General features: G+C 43.8%; 2 protein-coding genes and 1 long non-coding RNA gene across 4 annotated transcripts in view; 1 reads left to right on the forward strand and 2 right to left on the reverse strand.

Annotated features, from left to right (window-relative positions):
- Positions 1-27,566, reverse strand: part of LOC110201793 (uncharacterized) — a 31,237-nt gene that overhangs the window by 2,749 nt on the left and 922 nt on the right. The window contains 5 exon segments of the mRNA XM_078151869.1: positions 16,624-17,617; positions 17,619-18,355; positions 21,197-21,292; positions 21,724-21,850; positions 27,442-27,532. Of these exon segments, the coding sequence (XP_078007995.1) occupies positions 16,624-17,617; positions 17,619-18,355; positions 21,197-21,292; positions 21,724-21,850; positions 27,442-27,532 (2,045 nt within the window).
- On the reverse strand, positions 58-13,233 carry LOC110201776 (uncharacterized). Of its 2 annotated transcripts, XM_020977670.2 has the most exons (5): positions 12,992-13,233; positions 12,417-12,507; positions 5,525-5,757; positions 3,164-3,259; positions 58-1,153 (listed from the first exon to the last, which is right to left on the reverse strand). In XM_020977670.2, the coding sequence occupies exons 2-5, from the start codon at positions 12,447-12,449 to the stop codon at positions 1,036-1,038; spliced, it is 480 nt and encodes a 159-aa protein (XP_020833329.1). In that variant the 5' UTR covers positions 12,450-12,507; positions 12,992-13,233; the 3' UTR covers positions 58-1,035. The 2 variants fall into 2 exon arrangements, with proteins under 2 accessions (XP_020833329.1, XP_078008035.1); XM_078151909.1 differs by lacking the exon at positions 12,992-13,233 and having other exon boundaries at positions 12,417-12,693.
- On the forward strand, positions 979-2,249 carry LOC110201803 (uncharacterized). The gene is made up of 3 exons (XR_013485643.1): positions 979-1,054; positions 1,439-1,554; positions 2,172-2,249. It is a non-coding gene; the product is annotated as an uncharacterized LOC110201803 (long non-coding RNA).

The following is a 27,566-nucleotide window of genomic DNA, read 5'->3' on the forward strand; positions in this document are numbered from 1 at the left end:
AATACATAGTTCAGGAAGGAAAAAAGAAGCCAAAAGACTTGCTGGTGACACAGAATATGACAGTGATAAAAACTATATATCAGGAATATTTATTTCAAAGAGTCAAGGGCATTGGATATGTTGAACAGCAAATATCATCACAAAAATTGGCATAGATTATATATTAGCTGCCAGGGAATGACTGTTTACTTACAGAAGTGTTTATTTTCAGACTATGCAAAAGAAATATAAACTGTTTACATTGTTATATGAAAAAAAAACCCCTCAAACTCTTAAGAGAAACATAAAGTAACCCTGAAATTTCTCTTCACATCCAGCAAATTGGTAAAGATGATACAAGATGAGAGTCATCACTGCAGGAAGGGCTCATGAGGCATACTATTATAATCTCGGTGGACCTTCAGATTGGTCCAACTCTTCTAGAAAACAGTTTGGAATTACTAGAGAAGTCTTTAAATGAACATAACCAAGGATCATACTACCAAGTATAAACTCCAAATGGGTGAAAGACATTCATGAAAAGTCCCATACTCATTGTGTTTCTGAAATGCTCACTCTGTACTAGCCAAATAGCTCCTGTTCTATTGGGAAGACATCACATACAAAATCAGCCAATCAGGGGGCCCTTATTCAGTGCTGCTTCTGTGACAGGGACGGTGCTAGGTGCAGACTGCTATCATTCCATAAGAACACAAAAGAACATGGAAAGTCTTCCGTGGAATCATCACAAGTCAGAATTCCAAGACAATAATCAGCAGAATGACATCTGAGAAGATGTTTTAGTCATGCCTTCTGTTTTTCCATGACCACCACTCTACTCCCCTTTCAAAGGGAATACTCACTTGGGAACAAGTTGAAGAACATGGGACCAACATCTGCTCTGAGAGCTCAGCTGACGAGGGCCACCATCTGCTCCCTTAACAGGGCCCCCGCTCCAGTTCTGAGGGACACTAGGGGTCTTGCCAGTGCATCTCCAGGACCTGCTGTGGTTTTTCAGTGACTCATGGCTTGATTTCCTTTGAGGGACCTTTCCATTCACATGGATGTAGATATGGTATAGAATGTTTTCTCTGTTCTTTTTTCATTCAGCTTTGCTGCCCATAAGTCTTCCCAGGTTTCTCTCAATTTCTCAATATTCTTTTTTTCTTTCTTTCTGTTTTTTAGGGGGGTGAGGCAATTGGGGTTAAATGACTTGCCCTGAGTCACACGGCTAGTGAGTGTTATGTGTCTGAGGCCAGATTTGAACTCATTTCCTCCTGACTCCAGGGCTGGTGCTCTATCCACTGCACCACCTCGCTGCCCCTCAATATTCCTTTCTTACAGAAACAAAGTTCTATTAGATTCAGATCCCGTAGTGGGAGAGGCCATTCTCTAATCAATGTATACTCATTTTATTCCCTAACTGATGAGCACCCACTTTGCTACCTTGTCCTATGAGGAACTGGAAGCTTACCCCACCAACTACCAACCAACTGCCAGTCACTGGGGGAAGCATGCCAGGACTGAAAAAGCCACAGGGTGCCCTGAGGGAAAGACAGGAGACGGCTGTGCCAGGTCAGTGTCTCCACCGCCTTGATCCCATCCTCCATCGGATCGTGACAGTGACATTGGGCCCAGGAGCCTAGGGAATAACAGTGCCTCCAGCCCAATGCCCACAGCCATCATCCTGGGAAGCAACCCATGAGAGACGCAGGCTGGCCTCCGTCCTGCAGGGGCTTTTTAAACAAAGTCTTTGTCCATGACTGCTATGGAAGCGTTTTGCACAATTGCACATGTACAACCTATATGGAGTTGCTTGCCTTTTCCATGAGGGTGGGTGGGGAGGGGGGAAGGGAGAAAATTTGGAACCCAAAGTTTTAAAAACACATCAGAAAAAAAATGTTTTTACATGCAACTAGGAAATAAGAAATACAGGAAATGGGGTACAGAAATCTATCCTGCCCTACAGGAAAGCAGAAGGGGAAGGGGATAAGAGAAGGAGGGGAGAGATAGAAGGGAGGGCAGACTGGGGGAAGGGGAATTCAGAATGCATGCCATTTGGGGTGGGGGGAGGGGCGCGATGGGGTGAAAATTTGGAACTCAAAATAAAAATGAAACAAAGTCTTTGTCATCAAAGGCTGGGGAAAGGGTGTCAAATGGGTCAACTTTACAAAGCGATGTGATATTAACAGTGGAAATGACATCAAAGAAGAGGCCTGATTGGCTGCCTTGTTACCGCACCCCAAGGACCAGAAGACCTTTCTCTGACTTGCAGCTGAACCCTTCCCTGTGTGTTGTTTCTCCCCTTAGAATGGGAGCTCCTGGAGGGCAGGGATGGTCTGACTTTCCTGTCTGTGTCCCCATCACAGAGTACCATGCTTGGAACTCAGTAAGCACTTAAAAACACTTTCTAAAACCATCCAAAAATCCTGCTGTTTTGGCATAAATACTGGACTTTGGTTTCTTTCTTTCTCCATTTCCTTGACAAAGATGTTCAGCAGTGGGAGAACTAAGTCCAGGGACAGTTTAGTCACTTTATTTGCTTAACTCCACAATGAAATCAATAATGATTAGACCACTTCCCAGCACCACTAACAGAACATCAGTGTGCCTGTCTTCCAACACCAGCTCCCCCTCAATGACTGTTCCTATCCCTTTAACAATTTGTGTGATGTCAGGTAAAACCTCCAAGTTGTTTATCTTTTAGTTTTTGAAAATTGTTTAATTATATCCTCACAAAAAAACCTGAGTAACATAATTCCAAAAAGTTTATTAAAAAAGCAAACATCAGAAGGCAATAGCGAAGGAAGCGTGCCATTTCTTTTACTTTTTGCAAGTGAAATAAGACACTTTGAGAAGTACAAAGGAATAACCAATCAAGTGAGGTGAAGTAGCAAAAGGACTGCTGCTCTTGAGGAAAAGGCCACAGGAGAGCAGAGACAAAAGATCTATCCTCTACTGAGGCCCTTCCTCCTCTCCGCCAGAAAGGTTACCCAAAGGCATTGAGGTCAGGGTCCTGACTTGTTCAGGGGACAAGGAGGCTCAACGAAGGAGCTCATGACAAGCAGCCTCCCCTGGGAGCTAAAAAGGGGCTCTCTGCTCAACACTTTACAAGGGGATCTCACCAAAGGACTGCATCAGCCATGGTTTGCAGTGACACACCTGCCTGGCTGGACTCACTCACCTGGATGGCTGATCCTCGGTATGTCTCCCTCCGGGATCCATGGTGCTTCCCTTCGCTCCAACTGGTCGATGACATATGGTTTGGGAAATGCAAGTCCTGCTCAATGGAAATGGAACAGGGAGGGCTCAGCACAGAGAACCACACTAGAATTCAACCTCAAACCTGTCACTTTGTGGCTGGTAGAAGGCCCAAGAGTAAAACACCTGGAAAAGGTACTTGAGGTATGCTAGTAAAAAGTACTAGGGAAAAAGATTCTAGAGGCTTTGGGACAACGTGTCCATTGATGTACTTCTGGGGAAGCTCTGAATTTGTCCAGCCATTCTGGGGAGCAATCTGGAATTAGGCCCCCAAAGTTATAACACTTTGAGAGTACCTTTTGACCCAGTGAGGCCACTACTGGCTGTATACCCCAAAGAGATCATGAGGAGAAGGACCCATAGGCAGAGACATGTTTATAGCACTCTGTAGTGGCAAAAACCTAAAAACTAATGGGATGCCCATCCACTGGGGATTAGCTAAAGAAATTATGATATCTGGACATAATGGAATTCCATTGTGCTGTAAGAAATAATGAAGCAGGATTGTTTCAGGGAAACCTGGGAAGACTTGTATGAACTCATACAAAGTGAAGTGAGCAGAACCAGGAGATCAGTGTGTGTGTGTGTATGCACATGCGAACGCATAAGCACATATTACAGCAATCACATTTTAAAGACAAACACCTTTGAAAGACCATGGACTAACAAATTCATTAATTTGATCCATGACTTCCTTTTTTAAATGTATATTATTTTTTATTTTTTTAATTATATTTTATTCTGCCCTCTCCCAATTACATGTAAAAATAAGATCCATGACTTCTTAAGAGGACAGGAGTCATTCATATATTCAGATATCTGCCCTAGGAATTTTAGGGAGAATCTTAGATCATTTGTAACAGAGATCATGAGTAGTTAAATCTCATGAGATTTAACTTTCCAGTAGCACAAAGTATAGCAAAGGAGATAGTATCAACCACACTCAGCCATAGGTTACACCTCTACTTCCAACTGGACTTGTTTTCTTTATTATCCTGAGCTCCAGAGCAATCCCAGAGTATCTTTAGGTATTTGCTTTCCAATTAATTAAATCATTACCTGCCACCTGAGTTCATTAAACATTAGGTACTGAATAAACTAGAGAAATCTCCATTCTTAAAAGTAGTTACTTATATACACTTTATTAACAAATGAAATCAATTATAAAGCAAAGACACATAGAATTATCTGCTACATCTTAGCTCTAAGAAAGCATGGCATAAGGCCTTCAAACCCTTGCTAAAATAATAGATTCCTCTTTACTTCTGAAACACAATTGACCAGAATAAAAGTTCAATCCAGATAGTGATTCCAGTCTCTTAAAAATCATCTTCATATTTCTATTCAAGATAAGAGTTAAATGCACTATTCAGTAAATGAGACATGTTAGTCCTTTTTCTTTGTCTTCTATTCAACTACCATAGAAAACAGTCTTTCCAGAATACCTATAAATGGCCAATTAATTACATATACATTATATTATAATACATACATTTCCTTCTGTGCAGCCTTTAACACAGTCACCCTCCTCTCCACCATAATTTCTCTTCCTTAGGTTTTCTCATCCCTGCTCTCTCCTGGTTCTGCATGTCTCACCACTCCTTCTCAGTCTTCTTTGCTGGATATTCAACCACATCACGCCTATCTCCACCACCTACAGGAATCCCCCCAGGCTGTTTTGGGGACTGTTTCCTACTCTCCCTCTAAACTACTTCACTTGGTGATCTCATCAGTTCCCATGGGTCCATCAATTCTCTTTATAATGTTTCTTTAAAATGTAACATTTAAGACAGTTCTTCCAAGGAAGAAGTCTCTCCTTACATCAGTCTTCCTTTGTGTATTATCCAAAAAGAGGTCATAGATTCAAAATAAAACACACACTCTGTCCTGACTCCACTGGGAGAAGCCCCTCAAAGCAACAGTCAGCACTGTCACTCTCCACTGCCCTCTCCACAACATTCCATGTGGCTGTTAAAGATACAGTAACAGGATCTGTAGCCTCAGGGGAGACCCTAGTGAAACAGTGTTACTAAAGAGGAGAGGGGAGGGGAACAAGCCTCTAGATAACAGTATGTGCCAGGTACTCTGCTAAATGGCTTACAAATATAATCTCCTTTAATCAAATCGCAAAACCTTTCACCACTGAACAGAAAGCACATGGGTGTCCAGTGTCTCTCCGAGCCACAAAGATGAGGAATCTCTATCTCTGCATCTCACACAGTAAGTGCTCAACACCTGACACACCCCAGTCAGAGAATCACAGAATTCAAGGGCTGGAAGATACCTTAGCAGCCAGTTAGGTTGGTCCTTATATCCTGTAATATTTACTAAGGTGTGAACATAGGCCTTCCAATGGGAAAACCGTGAGCACCAGGGGAAGCTGTCCTTATCCAGGGAGACCAAGTTACTGTAGTTCTCCAGCATTACATCCCTGTAAAATTCCTTCTGAGAGGAGTCCAGGCACTTCCATTCCTCCTGGGTGAAGTCCACCACCACATCCTTGAAGGTCACTGCTTCCTGAAACACCAAGTACATTTGAGTTTACCAAGGACTCTCATATAGAACTTGTAAGAGAGGTGAAGTTGAACATATCAGAAAATTTTGTTTCCACCTCATTTAAATGGAAGAAACCACTAAAAAATAAACTGAATACAAGAGAAGTTATTCTGTTTCTGTTCGTTCTGTTGTTTACATGTATACTTTCGTGTGCAATCTTTTTTGGTTTTCAAATCTTGGAACATTTCTGTTTGTGGATGATTATTTATAAAAAAGCACATATTTAGAAATTTCCGTAATGTACTGGGCTTCTCGAAAAATGGTGTTTCTGCCAAAAGGAAAAAAAAACAGAGAGAGGAACAAAATGAAGGTAGGCAGGAAGGAAGGAAGAAAGAAAGGAAAAGTTTTCATGACAAAAGTGAAGGATAATGTGAAATCTTACAATACAAAGAGCTGGAGTCAGATGAGAAAGTGGAGCAAGGCAGTCTGAGAATTAATGGAAAGAATGTGAACTGAAGAAATCTGAATAACATCTTATAGGTCCACATATACATATCCTCTGTCCTGCCTATAGCACAGTCACCCTCTTCTCCACCATAACTTCTCTTCCATAGGTTTTCTCATCCCTGCTCCCTCCTGGTTCTATCTGTTTGACCACTCCTTTTCTGGAACTTCAACCACATCACACCCACCCCAACCAACTACAGCAGTCCCCAAGGCTTTTTAGGAGACTTTCTCCTCCTCTCCCTCTATACTACGTCACTTGGGGAGCTCATCAGTTCCCATGGGTTCAGTTACCACCTCCAGGCAGACCATCCCCACCTTTATATATCTGGCATCTGAAACTCAAACCTACCAAAACCTCCCCCTCTTCTTAACTTCCCTCTTATTGTCCAAGGCTCCACCATCCTCCCAGTTATTCAGGCTTACCTCAGTGTCATCCTTGACACTCCCTCAGGCTCACTCCAAATTGCTGCCAAGGCTTATCATTTCTGCCTTCCTGACATCCTTCTCACAGGCCTCCTTCTCTGTATTCACACAACCAGCCCTACCCCACTTCCCCCATCTGTCCCCACCCCTCATGCAGGCCTTTATCATCTGACACCTGGAACACTGTAATAGCCTGCTAGTCGGTCTCCAAGCCTCAATTCTCTCCCCACTGAAATCAATCCTCCACTCAGCTTCCAAAGTGATCCTAAAGCACAGTGTAACCATGCCACCCCTCTCCTCAATAATCAGCAGTGGCTCCCTATTACCTCCTCTGTTGGCCTTTTACGACTCCTGACAACAGGGCCCTTCCTACCTTTCTAGTCTTCTTATATCTTATCCCCTGGGATCCACCCCCCCCACCCCCCAGCCTCCTCACACACACAACACTCCCTCCTCCAACATTCTCTCTCCTGACCCTGGGCCTTTTCACTGGCCGTCCCTTGGGCCTCAAACATTCTCCCTCCTCATCTCCATCTGACGGCCTCCCTGGACTCCTTTCAGTCATGACTCAAACTCCACCTTCTGTATCTCCTGCCCTTCCCCCCTGCTAGGGCCCTCCACCACAGAGGATCACCCATCTATTCGGAATACCTTTTCTAAGTATACAGTTGTCTTGAGGCTGTCTTCCCCATTGAAACGGGAGCTCTTTGGGACCAGGAACCATGTTTTTTGCCTCTCTGTGTATCCAGAGCTTGGCCCAGTGTCAGGCACTTACTCAGCACTTAATAAATACTTACTAATTTACTGAATACAAAAATGTTTCCTAGAAGTATTGGAGACAAAGAGGGCAGACAGAATTGGCCTGGCACCAAAGGGCCCTGAAATGTCATCACTAAGCTACAAAGGGCATTAGCCAAGGAGGGTCTTTACAAGCAGCCGAGAGGTAGCCATTTCTATGCCAACTTGTCAGTTATTCAAATTTCACAAGATTGTTCGAAGAAAATGAGAAATCAGAGGCTGGGATACGGAACACTCAGAATCAAAGTCTGCACACTTTGAGATATGCCAGCAAGAGGGGCGAAAGTGGTTTTCAAATGAGGTCAAACAATGCAGGAGCAGTCCAGATCTGGGTAGCCCCTTGGACTTGCAAAGTGACCAACCAAAGGAAAAACAATTGGCCCCCTGTTAGAAGGACAAGACAGTCAGATAAACCATCGCAGAAATAAGTAAATAAAGCTCCTCCTTTGCTTGCAGTGATCACAAAACATGGGTGCAGAATGCCGTACATATTATCAGATATCACTCATGTGTTTATTAGTTTTATTGAATTGGATTTTTTCCTGTTTTAAATCTTTGTTGAAAGGGATGGTTTTATGGACAGGGATTAGAGGAGAGACATATCTATAAGTGGAAAAAAGCCACAAAAATAAAAGATGCTAATGAAAAGATTTAAAACATTTAAATCACAAAGAAGCATAATCTTGTATATCTCTAAGGGGAGTGTAAGATAGAAGATCACTGACTACTTAAGTTTAGATTGTAACAAAGAATCAAGTTAAAATTGATGTTCAGAACAAAAGCTGAATGGTATATTTTGTGCTGATATAAGAAAACAATTAACATAAGAACTACAGGAATAAAATCTAATTTAACAATTATGACTTTTAGGTTTTTTTAAATTTTTTTTTACTTTTAGTTTTAATAGACTGAATTCAGCAATGAAAAGGCATCTATTTACAAGATGGCTAGAAAACAAAACTGCCTATTTTTTCCTTACAAAAGTCATATCTAATGCAAAGATATTGCTACAGAATGAAAGAAATGAGCAGAATAAAGCCTCTTATGTGTCAGCTCAATGCCCAAAAGGAGGAGTTGTGCACTTGGTTTCAGAAAATATGGATAATGTTAAGAGAAAGAAGAAGTAAGAAAACTACCTTATAATTCAAAGCACCATAGACATTGAAATGATAGCAACAGTAGAAATACACACCCAGATGTTTGTGTATGTGTATGTGCAAACATCACAGCAACTAAATTCAGAAGGGAAAAGATGAGAAAAATTTGAAAGATGTACGTACATACACACATATATGAAATCAAGGCAGTATTAATGTTCCTGTCATTTCTCACCACATACAAAACAAATATAACCAAAAAAGAAGTTACAGACTTGAACAAAATGATTGGAAAAGTGAACTTCAAAGGCAGCAGCAATTAAGTGGACTTGAAAACTCTCTGACACCAAAAAGACACAAACAAAATGACAGAACAAAAACACTCCTCCAAACAGAACTAGAAAATGCTCTAGAACAGATCCTGATGGGAACACCCTAGAAAAAGTCAGTCAGTTATTTTTTCACCCTAGGTCAGCCTTGAGAGGAGAAAGAGGAACTGGGGATGGGGTGAGGCAGCAGCATGGTGCACTAAGGCTGTACACAAGAGAAGGGAAGACCCACGCCGGCACACTGCGGTGGGAGCAGGTACCACCTGGACGCTTGGTCTCCCACTGCTGAAATATCTGCGACAGATCCAGGGCCACCGAGGAGAGGAACTGGGCCCAGGGTAAGGAGAGGCTATGGGTCCTGAGCTGTGTACCAATAAGGGGAAGTTAAGAAGAAGGTAGCAGTGGTGTGGTATCCGAAGGGCAGAGGGGTCTCACTTCCTACTGCCAGCCCAGTCTGAAGTCTATAAAGGAATGGCCAGGGCAGGAACTGCAGACGAAAAAGAGGCCTAGAGTTCTATCACTCTGAACTTCCCAAGCAGCTTACAGTGGCTAAATTAAGCAGCCGTCTACTGTTGCTCAGACAAAAATACAGGCCAAGAACTTGCAAACCTCTGACTAGGTAGAAAGCAATCAGGCTCTGCCCCAGAGAATGCTTTGGGAGCACTGAAAGCTTACCGGTTCCCACCCTGAGCTGCCCCTATGATCCTAGGATAACAACACTCAATACCCCAAGAAAGGAGCAACAGGACCAGCCCAAACCTTCCTTGCAACAGCATGCAGAGCTTGGCCCTAATGTAAAATCTGAAGTGAGAAGTGGGCTAGAAGAATGGGCAAATAACAAACAGAAAGGATCTCACCATACAAAGCTACCATGGTGACAATGGCATTGAAGACACCAACCCAGAAGAAGAGAATGACTAGAAAACATCTCCAAGTAAAGCCTCAGAAAAAACCCCCAAAACCATGCACACAAATTCAACTAGGTTTCCTGTAAGAGATAAAGAGTGAATTAATGAAAAGAAAATGTTGAAAAAGATTTTCACAAATGAGATGAGAGTGCTAAAGGAAAATATATTGGAAAACAAATGAATGTTCTGAAAAAAAGAATTGTAAAGGGAATGAGTAGATTGGCAGAAGAGGCACAAAACTTTGCCAAACAACAAACTTCCTGAAAGTCCAGCTGGAACAAACAAAAAACCAATGATTCCATGAGACAATAAGAGATGGTAAAATAAAGCCAAAAGGGGGAAAAATAAATAAATAAAAAGAAAATGTAAGTTATCTGATAGCAAAAATACCTGACCTGGAAAATGGATCAAGGAGAAAATAAATTTAAGAATGACTGGACTATCGAGTGCCATGGCCAAAATAAAGAGCCTAGACATCTCATTTTGAGAAATTTTAAAATAAAACTGCCCAGATCTATTAGAACCAGATAACAAAGTGCAAATAGAAAGAATCCATTGGTTGCCTCCTGAAAAAAAGCTCACAATGAAGACTCCCAGGAACATTATACTCAAATCCAGAGCTTGAGGTCAAAGAAAAATACCACAAGCAGCCAGAAACAAAGAATTCTGAGGAACCATAGTTCAGATCACACAGGATTTAGCAACCACTACTATAATGGTGAGGAGAGCTTGGAATAATATTTTAGAAGGCAAAGGAAATAGGCTTATAGCCAAGAATAACTTATCTGACAAAACTGAGTATAATCCTACAGGGGGAAAAAACAGGCCTTTAATGAAATGGACGACTTCCAAACATTCCTGATGAAAAGACCAGAGCTGCAATAGAAACTTTGAGGTTGAAACATAAGAATTAAAAGAAATATAAAAAAATAATATAAGAACAGTCATAAGGGACTAAACATTAACATAGGTGGAGATGATATACATCTCCTCAGATCTCTATCACAAGCAGGAGTCATAGAGGGCATCTAATTAGATAAAAAGCTTGGGATTGACTTTGTTATGTCTCAGTGGGACATAAGAGAAGAATGGAAAGAGAGGGAAAGAAAAATATACTGTGGAGAGTAAAGAGAAGAGCAAGGAAGGAAGGGAAAAGGTTAGGGAAGACTATCTAAGGGTGTGGAAGAAGACATCCATGGGAAGAAGGAAAAGGAGGTAGGGGAAAGAAAAGACACTTGAACTACATTCTCATCTGAACCTGTCAAAGGAAGGAAGATACACACACAGAGTTGGATACTTTTCACTCTATGAGAATATAAGAAGTAAAGGGCAAAAGGGAGAAGAGGTAATTAGAGTAAAAGTAAATTAAGGAAGAGGGACAATAGACTTAGGGTTATTCATAAATAAAGCAAACAATAACTAAAGACATACAAAAATATGTATAACTTTTTTTGAGCTGGCAAAGAATGGGAATCTGAGTGCATACCCATCATTTAAGGAATGGCTGAGAGAGATGTGTTATATAAATGTAATAGAATACCGTTTGGCTATTTTAAAACAACTGATGAAGGGGATGGTTTCAGAGAAACCTAGTAGGGCTTATATGAACTAATGCAGAGTTTAACGAAGACAACCAGGAGGGCAATTTGTGAAATGACACCAATATGGCAAAGGCAAATACCTTTGAAAGAATTAGGAACACTTATCAGTACAATGACCAAATACAATTCCAGGTGAGCCATAATACATGCTGCCTACCTCTAGATAGAAAATTAGTGGACACAGAGGGCAGATACAAGCATTTTTTTTTGACATGGCAGGAATTTGTTTTACTTCACTATATATGCTTGCAGAAAGGGTTTTGTTTTCCTTGTTGAGGACTTGGGTGGGAGGAAGAAAAGGTGGATTTTGTTGACTTTTTAAAAAACAGATTAGAAAAAAGTTTGATAGGAAGAAACATTATAGGGAGACCCAAAGAAGTAACCTGAGTCACACTGCTGTGATCAGTAATGGAGAGACAGGCAGGCCCTTGGGAAAAGGGATAGCTTTGGTTTTTTGTTTTTCTGGATACAGCTAATGCAGGAATCTGGCTTGCTTGATTATGCATGTTTGCAGCAAAGGCTTTGGTTTTGTTTCCTTTACACTCGAGAAGTAGAGGTGGTTGCACTGCTAGATGGTAAAGGTGGATGCTTGTTCATTATATACATATATACACAAACACATATATACATACGTGTATATGTATATATACATATACGTATATGTATATATACATATATATAATATTTACAAGGTTAAACCAAAGGAAAAATGAACGTCACCAAACCACATGTTGCTTTTTGTGCAGGAATCCCTACAAGGCTGTGTGACTCTCAAGCTCTTTCCAGAACTGTACAGCGGGATATCATGGCTTAGGGCACAAAATCCATAAACCACAGAGAAAGGCGGAAATCTGAAACCCACCCACAGACATAACTGAAAAAGGAAGACTGAAGAAAAGACCCCACGAGACACACTGAATCAGGCAGAGGCCGGGTGGTTCCTGGACAACTGTCAACCCCAGGAGACGGCGCGACCCTCGGGATGCACAGGAAGGACAAAGCTGGGCTCTCACTCACCTGTGGGGTCCCAGGTGGCAGCACAGGGGCCATCTTCTGCTGCCCAATTCGACCTCGTCCTGGGCAAGGGCAGAGGCATAGGAAGGCAGAGCTAGGGAGAAGAGAGGGTCCATGAGGAGCGCACAGGCCCCCTCCTGCAGCCCCCAGCCCCACACACCTAAGTGAGGCTGTCCTCAGCCAGGGCTCACCACCTGGTCCTGGAGCCACATTCATTCGAGGAAAGGCCCGTTCTGGCCAAAGTGCTGGACTAGAGTCCAGGAGGAGACGTGCCTGCCCTCGGGGGCTTACATTCCACTGGGGGGGGACACCAGGTGCAAAACACTCAGCTCCCACAGCCAGGAAACACTGACAAGCTGAGGGGGTCGGGGAACAGGGGGCGGGGCCAGGACGGGCGCCCAGGATTGGCTCCAACCGCCACCGCCCCACGGCCAATGGGCGCCTCTGCTGCCCGAGGGGGCGGGGCTGAGGTCACACTAAGTGTTCAGACCGCTCCTCCCACCCAGGAAGCTTTCAAAGCAGGCGCCGGGCGCTGGGCAGCCCAGGCCCGGCCGGCCCGTCTTCGGGTCCCCACTTACGCCAGCCTGGGACGCGGGGCTCAGCCTCCGGCACCGGCTGAGAGCAGAGCAGGGGCCCAAGCAACTGCCAGCCTACCAGGACTCCTGGGTGGGGGAGGAGGAAGGGGCGGATGTGACGCCATAAACCCCGCCCCCGTGTGGCTCCCGCTCCAATCCCGGGCAGACCCTGTCGATTTTTTTTTCTGGGCTCGGTCATACCTAGACTGTCAGGACCTCCACTTCACCCGCACCTGGTCTGGCAAAGGCTCTTGGGAAATATAGTTCCTTGGGTAGGCTACTCATGCGCACCAAAGAAAGCGCCGTACCTGCCTCCCTGGCACTGTCTTGCCCTGCGTTTGCGCGCGCGCGGCCCAGGGTGGGAGGCTGGTGTCCAGGCTGGAAAGCCCCGGGGAGCCGACGTGCATGAAGTTGCTCTGCCGCGGTGTCTTCCTGGTGTCCAGCGGATGGTTCCGAGCCCTGTGTGGCAGGAGAGCCTGGGCTACAGGCCATTGGCGGGAGCTGCCACGTGTCCTCACCCCCCTACCCTCCTCCCTCAGGTGTGCCTCACCTGAACAGGTGACCCCGCGCTAGCCCTGGCCCTCCCTCCTCCTTGTCCCTCCCGGCACACAGGCCTGCCCTCCCCTCTCCCTTCTGCCCTGTTGGGACCCAGATAAAGCCCTCCCAGGCGCTTTCACAGGGACCTGCCCGGCGACCGGGGTGTCTTCACCCCCCATGGAGGTTTCCAGTGCCCGCGTCCAGATGGGGAAAGGTACCAGCCAGGGACAGCCCAGAAGGGCGCTGGGGTTGGGGTTTCGGCCCTCGCTCTGTACAGCCCCAAGGAAGAAGAGGGGCCACGTGTGGGGCAGCTGCTCCATGCCCAACAGCTGGCACTGGCGAGGACAGAGCTGGTGTGGTGGGGAGGCGCAGCACTGGACAGAATGCGGGGCGAGATGGCAGCAGATGGCCAGTGCAGGCAGTGAGCTTTATTGGGAGGAGTGCAGCTGAGGGCAGGGAGGATGGCCCTCCCCAGCCTGCTGGGGTCCTGCATGTGCTTTGCAGGGTTCTCTGGGGCAGGAGGAAAAGCTCAGCCCTGGGCTCCGTAACACGTCCAAGTTCAGGACTGGGACTGCCTCAAGCCAGGCTGAATAGAGGGGGAGACTTTCTGCCACTTGATGAGCCCCTGCCAACAGTGTGTGGGAGAAGGGAGCTTAAGGTGTTGTAGTTCCTTCTCCAACAGAGGAATTCAGGCATTCTGGGAGCTTTGTTTAGCGCACTCTTCTTCTATGGGGATCACAACATTCTAGGAATTAACACCATCAAGGTGGGTGCCCCTTGCTCAGCTACCCTTCCCTGCCTCCAGTCCAAACTAACTGGGACTCCAAGAGGGTCACCTTCTTCTCTGGGCTTCTTACATGCCCCCGACCGTGTGCTCTGGGACACCTCCAACCTCTGTGTCTCTCCAGATTCAACCATGCAGATTCAGCTGTGGTACACTTGGCACTGGCAATTCCACTGGCTTGAACAAAAGGCAGGACACAATCTCTCTCAAAGTTCACTGTCTCGTGGGTGAGACAACAAGCAACCACATACAAACAAATCTGACAGGATGAATGGGATTTAATCGACAGAGGGAAGGCACTAGCAGGAAAGAGGACTGAGAAAGGTTTCTTCCAGAGGCAGGATTTTAGCTGGGAAGTAGGAAGCTGTGGAATCCAGGCAATGGAGATGGAGTGGGGGCAAGATCCAGACCCGAGGGGCAGCCAGTGAAAATGCCTGGACTCTGAAGAAGGGTCTTGTTGGAGGCCCAGCAAGACCAGTGTCAGGCATCTTGGAGAATGCGGGGGTCAAGGGGAGAGAGGTATAGGAAGACTGCAAAGCTAGGGAGGGGTCAGTTTAAGAGAGGCTTTAAAAGCCAAACAGAGGATTTTATATTCAGGGCTTTAGCTGACAGGGAGTCACTGGGATTGATTGAACAGTGGGGTGCCATCATCACCCCTGTGCTGTAGGAAGATCAATTTGATAGGTGAAGGCAGGACAGAAGGAGAGACTTGAGTTGTGCAGACCCACCACAAGCAGGCTATTGCAATATTATTGTTCGGGCATGAGATAAAGTGGGCCTGGCCCAAAGTGTCAGAGGAGAGAAGGGGGCAAACTCCAGGGCCATTGCTAAGGGGAAATTGATAGGCCTTGGCGACATATTGGATGTAGGGAATGAGAAATCACCATCATCAATGACAACAAGAACTAGTATTTGGATAGCACTTAAAGGTTTACAAACATTTTACAAATATTCTCTCATTTCACCCTCAAAACAGCCCTGTAAGGTTTTTGTTATTGTTTGGGCATTTCAGTCACGTCCAATGCTGTATGACCCTGTTTGGGGTTTACTCGGCAAAGACAGTGGGGTGGTTTGCCATTTCCTTCTCCAGGTCATTTTACACATCAGGAAACCGAGGGCAACACAGTTAAGTGACTTGCCCAGGGTGACCAGCTAGCAAGGGTCTGACTCCAGACAAGCTCAGGAAGAAGTGTCTTCCTGACTCCAAACACAGCATTCTCTCCACTGTGCCACAAGAGAGTAACTGAGGCTGGGATGGCTTAAGTGACTTCTTTAGGGTCACATTAACTCTACCCTAAATCACAGCACATCCCTGGACACCCTCTCTAGGACGACACAGACCTTCTCCAATACGCCTCAATGCATTCTGCTTCAAGAAGAACAAATGTGCCATTTTCCTCTCCTCCACGCCCCCATTTCATATGGAATAGCTTTGGAATTTTGGATTTCAGGAGGAAAAAGACTGGAGTAGCCACTGAACTCTTGTTCATGGAATACACAGGAGGCCAGGGCCAGTGGATCAAAGAGTATATTCCAAAGAGTAAACTGGCAAGGTAGAATGGCACAGGTTATGAAGGAGTTCAAATGCCATACAGATTTTGTATTTTTTTCTGGAGGCCAGAAGCCATTGGAGTTAAGGAATACTGGAGTGATGTCTTTGGATCTGTGTTTTTGGAAAAGCACTTTAGAACTGAATGGACAGTGGACTGCAGTAGGCATAGGTTTAAGGCAGGCTGACCTGCAAGCAGGATATTGCAATAATCAAGGTGTGAAGTGATAAGGGCCTGTACCAGAGTGTAGGCAATGTCAGAAGACAGAAGGCAGTGTATTTGAGACATGTTGCAAAGGTGACATCAACAGCCCTTGGCAACCACTTGGGAATAGGGGGTGATAGATAGTGGGGAATCCAAGATGACTCCTTGTTTGAGAACCTAAAGGACTGGGAGAATGATACTGCCCTTGACTTTAAGAGGTAAGGTATATGGCAGGAGTGTCTAGGGAGACAGAAAATCACTTCTGCTGGGGATATATGGAATTTAAGATATCTAGTAGATATCTACAACTAGTAGTTTAACATGTCTGAAAGGCAATTGGAGATGTTAGATTGGAGTTCAGCAGACACCAGGGGCAAGAAAGATTTGATTATCATTAGCATAGAGATGGTAACTAAATCCATGGGAGCTGATGAGATGTCCAAGTGAAGTGGTATAGAGGGAGAAAAGAGGGCTCATCACAGAAGCCTGAGGGACACCTATGGAGAGAGGGCTGATTTGGAAGAGGATCTTGCTCTGAAGTAAAGCTTTCTCTCAGTCACCATATCCATATAGTTTCTTTGTAGAATGCATTTTCTGATGTTTAGTTAGAGCTGTATTCCAGTAGAAGGCCTTTCCACATTCATTACATTTATAAGGTTTCTCTCCAGTATGAATCCTCTGATGTTGAGTAAGTCCTGACCTATGTCCAAAGGACTTTCCACATTCATCACATTCATGAGGTCTCTCTCCAGTATGAATTCTCTGATGTTGAGTAAGTCCTGTGAACAATCTGAAAGTCTTCCCACATTCATCACATTCATAAGGTTTCTCTCCAGTGTGAATTCTCTGGTGTTCAGCAAGTCCTCTGCTGAGACGGAAAGATTTCCCACATTCATTACATTCATAAGGTTTCTCACCAGTATGAATTCTGTGATGATTAGTAAGTTCTCCTTTTAGCCTAAAGGCCTTCCCACATTCATTACATTCATAGGGTTTCTCACCAGTATGAATTCTTTGGTGATTAGTAAGTTGTCCTTTTAGTCTAAAGGTGTTTCCACATTCATTACATTTATATGGTTTCTCACCACTATGAATTTTCTGATGCACAATAAGGTTTGAGCGTCTAGAGAAGGCCTTTCCACATTCATTACATTTATAAGGCTTTTCTCCTGTATGAATTCTATAATGCCTAGTAAGTTCTGTATTTTGACTAAAAGCCTTCCCACATTCATTACATTTGTAAGGTTTCTCACCACTATGAATTTTCTGATGTTCATTAAGATGTCCTTTTAGTTGAAAGGATTTCCCACATTCATTACATAGATAAGGTTTTTCACCAGTGTGAATTCTGTGATGTTCAGTAAGGTTTGAACGCCTGCAGAAGGCCTTCCCACATTCATTACATTTGTAAGGTTTCTCACCAGTATGAATTTTCTGATGTTCAGTAAGTTGTCCTTTTAGTCTAAAGGCCTTCCCACATATATTACATTCATACGGTTTTTCTCCAGTATGAATTCTAAGATGCCTAGTAAGTTCTATCTTCTGACTAAAGGGGCTTCCCACATTCATTACATTTATACGGGTTCTCAACACTATGAATCACCCGATGTTGATTTAGTTGGGCTTTTAGTCTAAAGTTCTTCCCACATACATTACATTGATAAGGTTTCTCACTATTTTGAATGTCCTGATATTTGGGAATATCAGTCGTCAGGCAAAAGGCACTTGCACACTCATTCCTTTCATAAGGTTTCTCTCCAGTTTGAATTTTCTCAGGAAGAATATATTGTTTCCTTGAGGAGGTCATCTTCAATACATTAGAGTCATAAATTTCCTCTACAGCACCTCTTCTAGAATTGTCAACAAAAAATGAATTATGCTTACAGAATTCCCCGCATTCACTATATTTAGCTGTTTCCTTTGAGCATCCGCTATTACACTGTGGTCTATAGCCATGCAGCCAAAAGTACTTTCCCTGCGTGTCACACGCACTCAGACTCTTTTCTACTAGCTGCTGTGGGAAAAAGGCTGGCTCTGGATTGAAGGTCCTGTCATAACCCATTTGTTCATGGACTCTAGATTTATTGAGATGGTTCATTTGTGTGATTTTGACTTGCCAGAAAGGCTTTTCTTCATTGGTCAGATGACTTTGTAGCATGGCACCATATTTCCCGCATTCTCCCTGTGGGTAAAAGAGCAGGCTATCCCTCTTAAGTATTTCCTGAGATGATTGTTCCATTGAAATGCCCAACTTTGGAGTGGGTTCCTTTGATTCTTGCTGAGTACCCCAATCTGAAAGAAATGAAAAATGTAAATACACCCTGCTCTTGTTATATACATAGTGTACACAATCCTTACAAATAAATGAAGAAAAATCATTGTCAAACTTTGTTTTCCAACAAAGTGCAATCAAGTTCTCTCAGCAGTTCTGGTCCAATAAAGAATCCCTCACACCAAGAGATTGGCTCCTAGGTGGATCCAGCACTAGCAGCCGTGTCCAATTACTTCTGAGCCTTTCTTATCTAGCACAATCTATTGAGTTCTCCATTTGTTAAATCAGTTCCAAGTAGTTTTCAGAATGACTACATTCATCAAGAAAAATTATCTATACTCCTGTTTTTAGCTATCTGCACTCCAATCTGTGTGTGTATTCTTAAACAATCTGGATCAAAATATGGAAGACTCCCCCTGTAGTTCATGTTCTAGCATAGATTCAACACTGGGCTGCCATATGCATTTCCTTTGAAGTCTTCCTTAGAAAGTGCATGGCACTAATCTGCTTTTTCTTTTTTTTAAAATTAGTGCCAAATCGTTTTCATAATAACTACTTTGGAATACAATTTTCAGATTGTCTAATGCTAGAAGACTTTTTCATCCCTACCTTTATGGATTACTATCAGTGATATTCACCTTGAAGGTTTTCATATGAATAATGCTGTTGTTCTGTGTATTTCATACTGAATTTCCTTTGTAATTAAATTGCCACCACATGGTATCTAGAGATTAATTTTATAGTACTATCATTTTCATTAGGTTGAAATAATCAACCCATGAGCACTGAATCTCTCTCTAATCATTTAGGCCGTATTCTGTGCCTTTCAAAATTGTTTCATTACATATTATCCTTCCCAACTTAATGCAGGCTCCTTGAGAACAAAGTAGTATTTCACATTTCGTTTCCATATCCCCTATGCTTCCCACAGTATTTGGAACATGACTGGTAGATTTTAATACTTCTATGTCTTAAATGTCAAGATGGGCAAAGGGGAGAAAGGTGACAAATATCCAGAAAAATATGATTCAGAAAGAAACCAGAGAGGTCAAAAGGCTTCTAAATGACACTGAATATAACACAGTGAGATAATTATAAGTCTGGAATACTTTCTTCAACAAGGTTTTCAAATTAAAACTGAGGTTTCTTCTGAAATCCAGTGAATTGGTAAAGGCACTCTTAATAGCATCACTGCAGGAAGGGCTCCCAGATACACTTATGAGGACTTGTTAGGACATCCAGAATGCGCCAGCTACTCCGGAAGACAGTTTGGAATTCCATGAGAGAAATTTTCAAAGCGTACGTAACCAAGGATCACAGCACTAAGGCCAAAGTACAAAGAGGTGAAAGACACACATGAAGAACATACATGTTCACATACATATGAACCTCAATGATAACTGGATTTGTGAAATGCTCCCTGTATGGAGGCCAGTCAAACCACCATCACCACCACCACCACCTTGATCACCATCCCCCATCGGATCCTGATAGTGACAGCCCAGGATGTTGGGCCCAAGAGCCTTGAGAAGAGCAGTGCTTTCAGCCCAATGCCCACAGCCATCATCCTGGGAAGCAACCCCATGAGAGATGCAGGCTGGCCTACATCCTGCAGGGGCTTTTTAAACAAAGCCCTTGTAACCACAGGCTGGGAAAGGGTGTCAAATGGGGCAGCTTGACAAACCAATGTGATTTTGGCAGTGGAAATGACAGTAAAGCAGAGGCCTGATCGTCTGCCTTGCCACTGCACCCCAAGGACCAGGGGACCTTTCCCTGACTTGCAGCTGAAACCTTCCCCGTGTGTTGTTTCCCCCATGGGAGTGGGAGCTCCTGGAGGGCAGGGACTCTCTGACTTTCCTGTCTGTGTCCCCATCACTGAGCACCATGCTTGGAACTCAGTAAGCGCTTAAAAACACTTTTTAAAAACATCCAAAAATCCTGCTGTGTTTTGGCACAAATACTGGACTTTGGCTTCTTTCTTTCTCCATTTCCTTGAGAAAGATGTTCATCAGTGGGAGAGCTAAGTCCAGGGACAGTTTAGTCACTTTGTTTGCTTAACTCCATAATGAAATCAGTGATGGTCAGACCAGTTCCCAGCACCACTAACAGAAGAACATCAGTGTGCTTGTCTTCCAACACCGGCTCCCCCTCAACGACTGTTCCTATCTCTTTAAAAACTTGCATGGTGTCAGGTAAAACCTCTGTGTTGTTTTTATCTTAGTTTTTGAAAATTGTTTAATTATGTCCTCATACAGGAAACTGAATAACATAATTTCAAAAACTGTTAAAAAAGCAAACATCAGGGTGGCAGGTAGGTGGCACAGTGGGTAGAGCTCTAGCCTTGGAGTCAGGAGGACCTGCGTTCAAATCCAGCCTTAGACACGACACTAACTAGCTGTGTGACTCTGGGCAAGCCACTTAACCCCGACTGCCTCACCAAAAAGCAAAAAAAAAAAAAGTAAACATCAGACAGCAATAGGGAAGCAAGCATTCCATTTCTTTCATTTTTTGCAAGTGAAATAAGACACTTTGAGAAGTACAAAGGAATAACCAATCAAGTGAGGTGAAGTAGCAAAAGGACTGCTGCTCTTGAGGAAAAGGCCACAGGAGAGCAGAGACAAAAGATCTACCACTACTGAGGCCCTTCCTCCTCTCTGCCAGGACGGGCACCCAAGGGCATGGAAGTCAGGGCCCTGACTTGTTCAGGGGACAAGGAGGCTCAATGAAGGAGCTGATGACAAGCAGCCTCCCCGAGAGCTGAAGGAGGGGCTCTCTGCTCAACACTTTACAAGGGAATCTCACCAAAGGACCACATCAGCCATGGTTTGCAGTGACACACCTGCCTGGCTGGACTCACTCACCTGGATGGCTGATCCTCGGTATGTCTCCCTCCGGGATCCATGGTGCTTCCCTTCGCTCCAACTGGTCGATGACATATGGTTTGGAAAATGCAAGTCCTGCTCAATGAAAATGGAACACAGAGGACCACATTAGAGTTGAATAGAATTAGAATATACAGGATCTCAGCCTCAGTGGGAGACTGTAGTGAAATAGTAACGATAGGGGAAGGGAGCAAGCATCTAGATAACACTATGTGCCAGGTCCTCAGCTAAGCAATTCACAGATATAATCTCCTTTGATCAAAAATGGTGATACATGGGTGTCCAGTGTCTCTCAGAGCCACAAAGATGAGGAATCTCTGATCTCTGCATCTCACACAGTAAGCTCAACCCTTGGCACACCCCAATCAGACAATCACAGAACTCAAGGGCTGGAAGATACCTTAGCAGCCAGTTGGGTTGGTCCTTATATCCTGTAATATTTACTAAGGTGTGAACATAGACCTTCCAATGGGAAAATTCTGAGCACCAGGGGAAGCTGTCCTTACCCAGGGAGACCAAGTTACTGTAGTTCTCCAGCATTACATCCCTGTAAAATTCCTTCTGAGAGGAGTCCAGGCACATCCATTCCTCCTGGGTGAAGTCCACCACCACATCCTTGAAGGTCACTGCTTCCTGAAACACCAAGTACATTTGAGTTTACAAAACACCCAAACATACACCTTGCAAGAGAGGCAAGGGTGGTAAACAAAGCAGAAAATTATGTTTCTCCTTCACTGAATTGTGTAAAAACATTAAAAAATAAAGTGCTGATAACAGAAGTTATTCAGTTTTTATTCTTATCGTTTTAAAAATTCAGTTTCATATACATTTAATCTGCATTTTTTATTTTGGTATACCATAACATTTCTAAATTGTTGTTTAGGGGGGGAAAAAAAGCACATTTAAAAATAGTCTCACTAATGTACTGGATTCTGACTAATGTATCCAGCAAAAAACAAAGAAACAAAAAAAGCCTGAAAAGAACAACTGAAAAAGAGATATGGAGGAACAAAGCAAAAAGTAAAAGTTAATGACATGAAATATTACAATACAAAAAACCAGAGTCAGATGAGAAGGTACAGTAAGACAGTCTGAGAATTAAGGGAAAGAATTTGAACTGAAGAAATATGAATAACATATTATAGGTATATACATATCCTCTATCTTTGCCTATAACACAGTCATCCTCTTCTCCACCATAATTTCTCTTCCATAGGTTTTCTCATCCCTGCTCTCCCCAGGTTCTACCTGTCTCACCATTCCTTCTCAGTCTCCTTTGCTGGATCTTCAATCACATTGTGTCTACCCCAACCAACTACAGGGGTCCCCCCACCTGTTTTGCAGACTTTCTCCTCCTCTCCCTCTATACTTTGTCACTTGGTAATCTCATCAGTTCTCATGGTGCAGTTATCTTTTCCAGGCAGACCATCCCCATATTTCTATTTTTAGCCCTAATCTCCTGCATCACCAGCTATCTGTTGGACATCTTAACCTGAATGGGCTGTAACTGGCATCTGAAACTCAAAACAGTCCAAAACTGACCTCATGATCTTCTCCACCAAAACCTCCCCCTCTTCTTAACTTCCCTCTTATTGTCTAAGGCTCCACCATCCTCCCAGTTATTCAGGCTTACCTCAGTGTCATCCTTGACACTCCCTCAGGCTCACTCCAAATTGCTGCCAAGGCTTATCATTTCTGCCTTCCTGACATCCTTCTCACAGGGCTCTTTTCTGTACTCACACAACCCCTGCCCCAACCCTGCTCAACGCAGGCCTTCATCATGTCACCTGGCTCCCAGAGTGTACAAGAATCTCATTCAGTTTATATGGGGATCAACTGGTTAAGAACAATATTGCTCAAATGAAACAGCCCAAAAGTCATAATGTTAGTGTAAAAAAATGTTTAATGGAGAGAAGATGGTGAGGAAGAGGGGTGAGCTGGGAAAGTGAGTGGGTCAATTATTGTGCATCTGAAAGGTGTGAGAGATGGTGGAATGAGGGCTACTGGGAGATTTTACTCAAACAACAAGGGGAACAGGAACTGCCTAGGAGGAAGAAGGGGTCACCCTTCACATTCCTGGTTCCCCATTCACCACAGGCCTTGGATTGATCCTCTTATTTACTCTTGTTCCCTTGAATTCTAGAATGGTCCAGGGGCACCATTGGATAGATTCTTATTCATTAAATGGAAACTTCTTTCTCATTAATTACTTGGATCAATCTACCCATTTCATGCAATTTAATGAACTATAGAAACATCCTTTTCCAACACTAATTTCTCTTATCTCTATGTTTAAATAACATACTATAATTCAGAGATATGTACAATTCAATAAATATCACAGATGAGAAACATAATGACACAAACAATTATCTATTATATTTTAATTGTGAACAAAAACACAATCACCTCACACACTCTCTGTACCACCACCACCTGACAATTCTTCACTTTGCTGCAGTTACCCACAGCACTCTCTCAAGTAAGGTTGAAAACCATTTCCCAAGCAAAGGAGATATGGCCTCTCCATCATATTCATTCATTCATTCATTCTCTCTCTCTCTCTCCCCCTCCCTCCCTCTTTCTCTCTCTCTGTCTCTCTCCCTCCTTCCCTTCCTCTCTCTTCCTGTCTCCCTCCCTCCTTCCCTCTCACTCTCTCCCTCCCTCTTTCCCTCTCTCTCTGTTTTTCTGTCTCTCCCTCTGTCTCTGTCTTTGTCTCCCTCCCTCCCTCCCTCCCTCTTTCCCTCTCTCTCTCTCTCTCTCCCTCTCTCTCTTTCTCTCTCTATCTCTCTCTGTCTCTCTCCCTCCCTCCCTCTTTCCTTCTCTCTCTCTTTCTCTGTGTGTGTCTCTCTCTCTCTGTCCCTTGCCTTCTCCCTATTTTTCACTGCAAGGGGAGAAGGACCTGAATAGTAAGACCTTTTTCAACAGTGACTTCAAAACTGCCACAACTCCCCTCCCCCAACCCTGTCAGTTGAGGACTTCAGTTCTGGACTGGGAAGGATGAGGCCAGCATCCAGGAGTTCCCTCTTTTCCCTTTTTCTTCACTTCAAAGCCCTTGGTCACGGCCTGCTCTCTCCTTTACTCCCCTTGCTGTGGTCTTTCACACTGCTGACCACACTCTCCTGGACACTCTCATCCCTCTAGGTTTCCGGGATATTGCTTTCTTTTGGGTCTCCTACCTGTCTCATCCTTCTCTCAGTCTCCTCTGGTGGGTCGTTAAATATTCACCTGACTCTGGGCGTACCCCAGGGATCTGTCATGGGCCTGGTATTTGCTTCTTTAAACAGTGTCCTTCAGGAACAGCATCTCCCCCTTCAGTTAAAAAAAATCCTGGTAGCACAATCTCCTTTTCTAAATGTTCTATCTGCCCCTGAGAGAAGCATTTTTAATTATAGAAGTTAATTTAAAATTAATCCACAACTACTAATTGCAAGTAATTAAATTAATTTTTTAAAAATTGAGGTAAGAAGGGGCAGCTAGGTGGCTCAGTAGAAAGAGCACCAGCCTTGGATTCAGGAGGACCTGAGTTCAAATCCAGCCTCAGATACATAACATTCATTAGCTGTGTGACTCTGGGCAAATCACTTAACCCCAATTGCCTCACCTCCTCCCAGAATTGAGTTAATTTAACAATAGGTAAAATGAGGTGTCAAGGATAACTAAATATTTACATAGATTTGTTGCAAGTTTTAAGGCTCTCTTTGTGTTTGTTGCAAGACTGGGCAAGCAGAAACAGAGACCTGGCACATCACCTTTGCCTTTTCAATAAGATCCTGGAGACCTCAGAACGTGACAGAGACAGGTCCTTCTCCCATGTGTCACAGGGCCAGGCTTCCAGCTCCCTTGGGACATAGGACCATCACCTGACATGTGACTGAGCAATTGAGAGTAATGTCGAGACTGTGAGCACCATGGCCCAAGGAAGACCTTCAACCTTCTGATCACCTGCCTTCATCAGCAAACATTCCCATGCACTGGACGCATTTCCCAAGATTCGGCATATTCCCACCTCCTCTTACTCTACCCATGTCAGGGAGATAGAATTTCCAAACTCCAAAGAACAAACCTCACCCCCCAACCCTCATACCCATGCACCTCAATCCTAACCTGACAAAAGTCCCTTCCTTTTAATGATTCTCTCTACATTACCCTCTAAGCGTCTAGTCTGTGCATAATTTGGTGCACATGGCCTCTGCCGACGGATATGACCTCCCTGACAGCAGGGATGGTTTCTGTCTCTCTTTCGGTGCCTGTTGCTTAGCACAGGGGCTGGCAGTCGTAAGATCTTAATAATAAATGCTGGCTTCTTGTTGTTATTGAAAATGTCCACTCCACATCTGCCCCCTCCTTCCACCGTGTCCTCTGGAACTCCAACAATAAGCAACAAATTTCCTTTCATTTTAGCCATTTTTCTTTCTCTTTCCTTTTATCCCCCAGAACTCACTGGGACCTAGCTCTTGTGCTGATGACACTGAGTCCTTAGCCATGCTCTCCAATACCCACCAATGTCTGGCAAAGCTCAAATGTCCCTTGCTCCCCACTGTCACTCCTTCTCCATAATCACGCAGCAAGTCTGCCTCTTGTGAGATCTCCTCTATCCAAACTGATCACCCAATCCCACCCAACTGGTGGCCATTATCTTACCAAACCTCAGGACTAGTCTCACTGTGAGTTCAGTGCTCGACTAACAATTTCCCTCCCCACTCCATCACACTACAAGCCAGGCTCAGCCAGGACTCCCCAAACTATTTCCTGACCACCTTCCCAACAGCCTTCTCATGTTGGCCAAGACTTCAATTGTGACTGATAAGTATGTTTCCCCAACCTTCATTTGAGGAAGTAGACAGCTAGAAACACCCTCTCCATCCTAGCATTCTCACTACTGTCTCGTATCTGTCATCTGCTTCTCAGCTAAACTCCTAGGAAAAGCCATCTATACAGAAGGCATCCAATTGAGTCAATAAGCATTTACTTTGCTACGTGCTCAGCATTGTGCCAAGTGCTGGGAGACCAAGAAAAGAAAAGAAAATCATGATCTCTGCTCTCGAGGAGCTCACAGAAGACAACATGGGGAAAAATTCAACATATAAAGTGACTCACACACACACACACACACACACACACACAACCTTTACTGTTGAGATTGATGCTAAGATTGTAAGGCTAAGTAACTACACTGATAATGCCCTAAAGAAAAATAAAGAAGTTTAAAAGAGAAGTGGGTTGGAGGACAATGATAATGAATTCTATTCTGGACAAGTTGAATTTGAAATGGCTATGGAACATCTAGGTCAAGAGATGAATTTTTAAAGAAATAAATAAAATTTTCTCCCCTTCCTGTTGCAGTTCCTGGAAAATATAAGCGTAAAATGCCATATTTACTATCAGACATTAATTGTACGTTGATTCATTTTATTAAACTGGTTTTTAACCCTCTTTCTTTTTAAATCCTTTTTGCAAGAGATGGTTTGCCAGATGGGGATTACAGATGGGACACATCCAGGAAAGAAGAAAATACAAAGAAAAAGATACCAATATGTATAAGATTAAAACATTTTTATCAGTAAAAATAGAAGCCTAAGAGTATGGTAAAGACAAATCTTTGAAAACCTTAGGAACTCTGGCCAACAAAATTACAAATCACAGTTCCAGGAGTCATAATGAAACATGCTGCCCACCTCCAGAAGGAGAACTGATGAACCCAGACTGTATATAGAAGCAAATATTTTCGAGGTGGCTAACTGGAATTTCTTATCCTTGACTAGACATGTCTGAAGTAAGTGTTTTGTTTTTCTTGCTTTCTTTGTTAGGGGTTAAACTGGTTGTACTGAGCAGTAGTTAAGTGTAGATTTCTGCTGTGCATAAAGATACACATATAACTATATATGACTTTTACAAGGTTAAACAAAAAGAAAAATGAACGTCACCAAACCACATGTTGCCTTTTGTGCAGGAATCCCTACAAGGCTGTGTGACTCTCAAGCTCTTTCCAGAACTGTACAGAGGGATATCATGGCTTAGGGCACAAAATCCATAAACCACAGAGAAAGGCGGAAATCTGAAACCCACCCACAGACATAACTGAAAAAGGAAGACTGAAGAAAAGACCCCACGAGACACACTGAATCAGGCAGAGGCCTGGTGGTTCCTAGACAACTGTCAACCCCAGGAGACGGCGCGACCCTCGGGATGCACAGGAAGGACAAAGCTGGGCTCTCACTCACCTGTGGGGTCCCAGGTGACAGCACAGGGGCCATCTTCTGCTGCCCAATTCGACCTCGTCCTGGGCAAGGGCAGAAGCATGGGAAGGCAGAGCTAGGGAGGAGAGAGGGTCCATGAGGAGCGCACA

This window comes from Phascolarctos cinereus, unplaced genomic scaffold, assembly GCF_003287225.1.
Source record: "Phascolarctos cinereus isolate Bilbo 61053 unplaced genomic scaffold, phaCin_HiC Scaffold_4;HRSCAF=312, whole genome shotgun sequence".
Taxonomy (NCBI): Eukaryota; Metazoa; Chordata; class Mammalia; order Diprotodontia; family Phascolarctidae; genus Phascolarctos; species Phascolarctos cinereus.

Coding starts and splice junctions, on each gene's coding strand:
- LOC110201776 (XM_078151909.1), bottom strand. CDS start 12,629: ATGAATGTGGCTCCAGGACCAGGTGGTGAGCCCTGGCTGAGGACAGCC. Junction 5,758..12,416: donor TGCCACCTGGGACCCCACAG/GTGAGTGAGAGC, acceptor TTGGTGTTTCAG/GAAGCAGTGACCTTCAAGGA. Junction 1,154..3,163: donor ACCGAGGATCAGCCATCCAG/GTGAGTGAGTCC, acceptor CCTAAAAAACAG/AAAGAAAGAAAAAAAGAATA.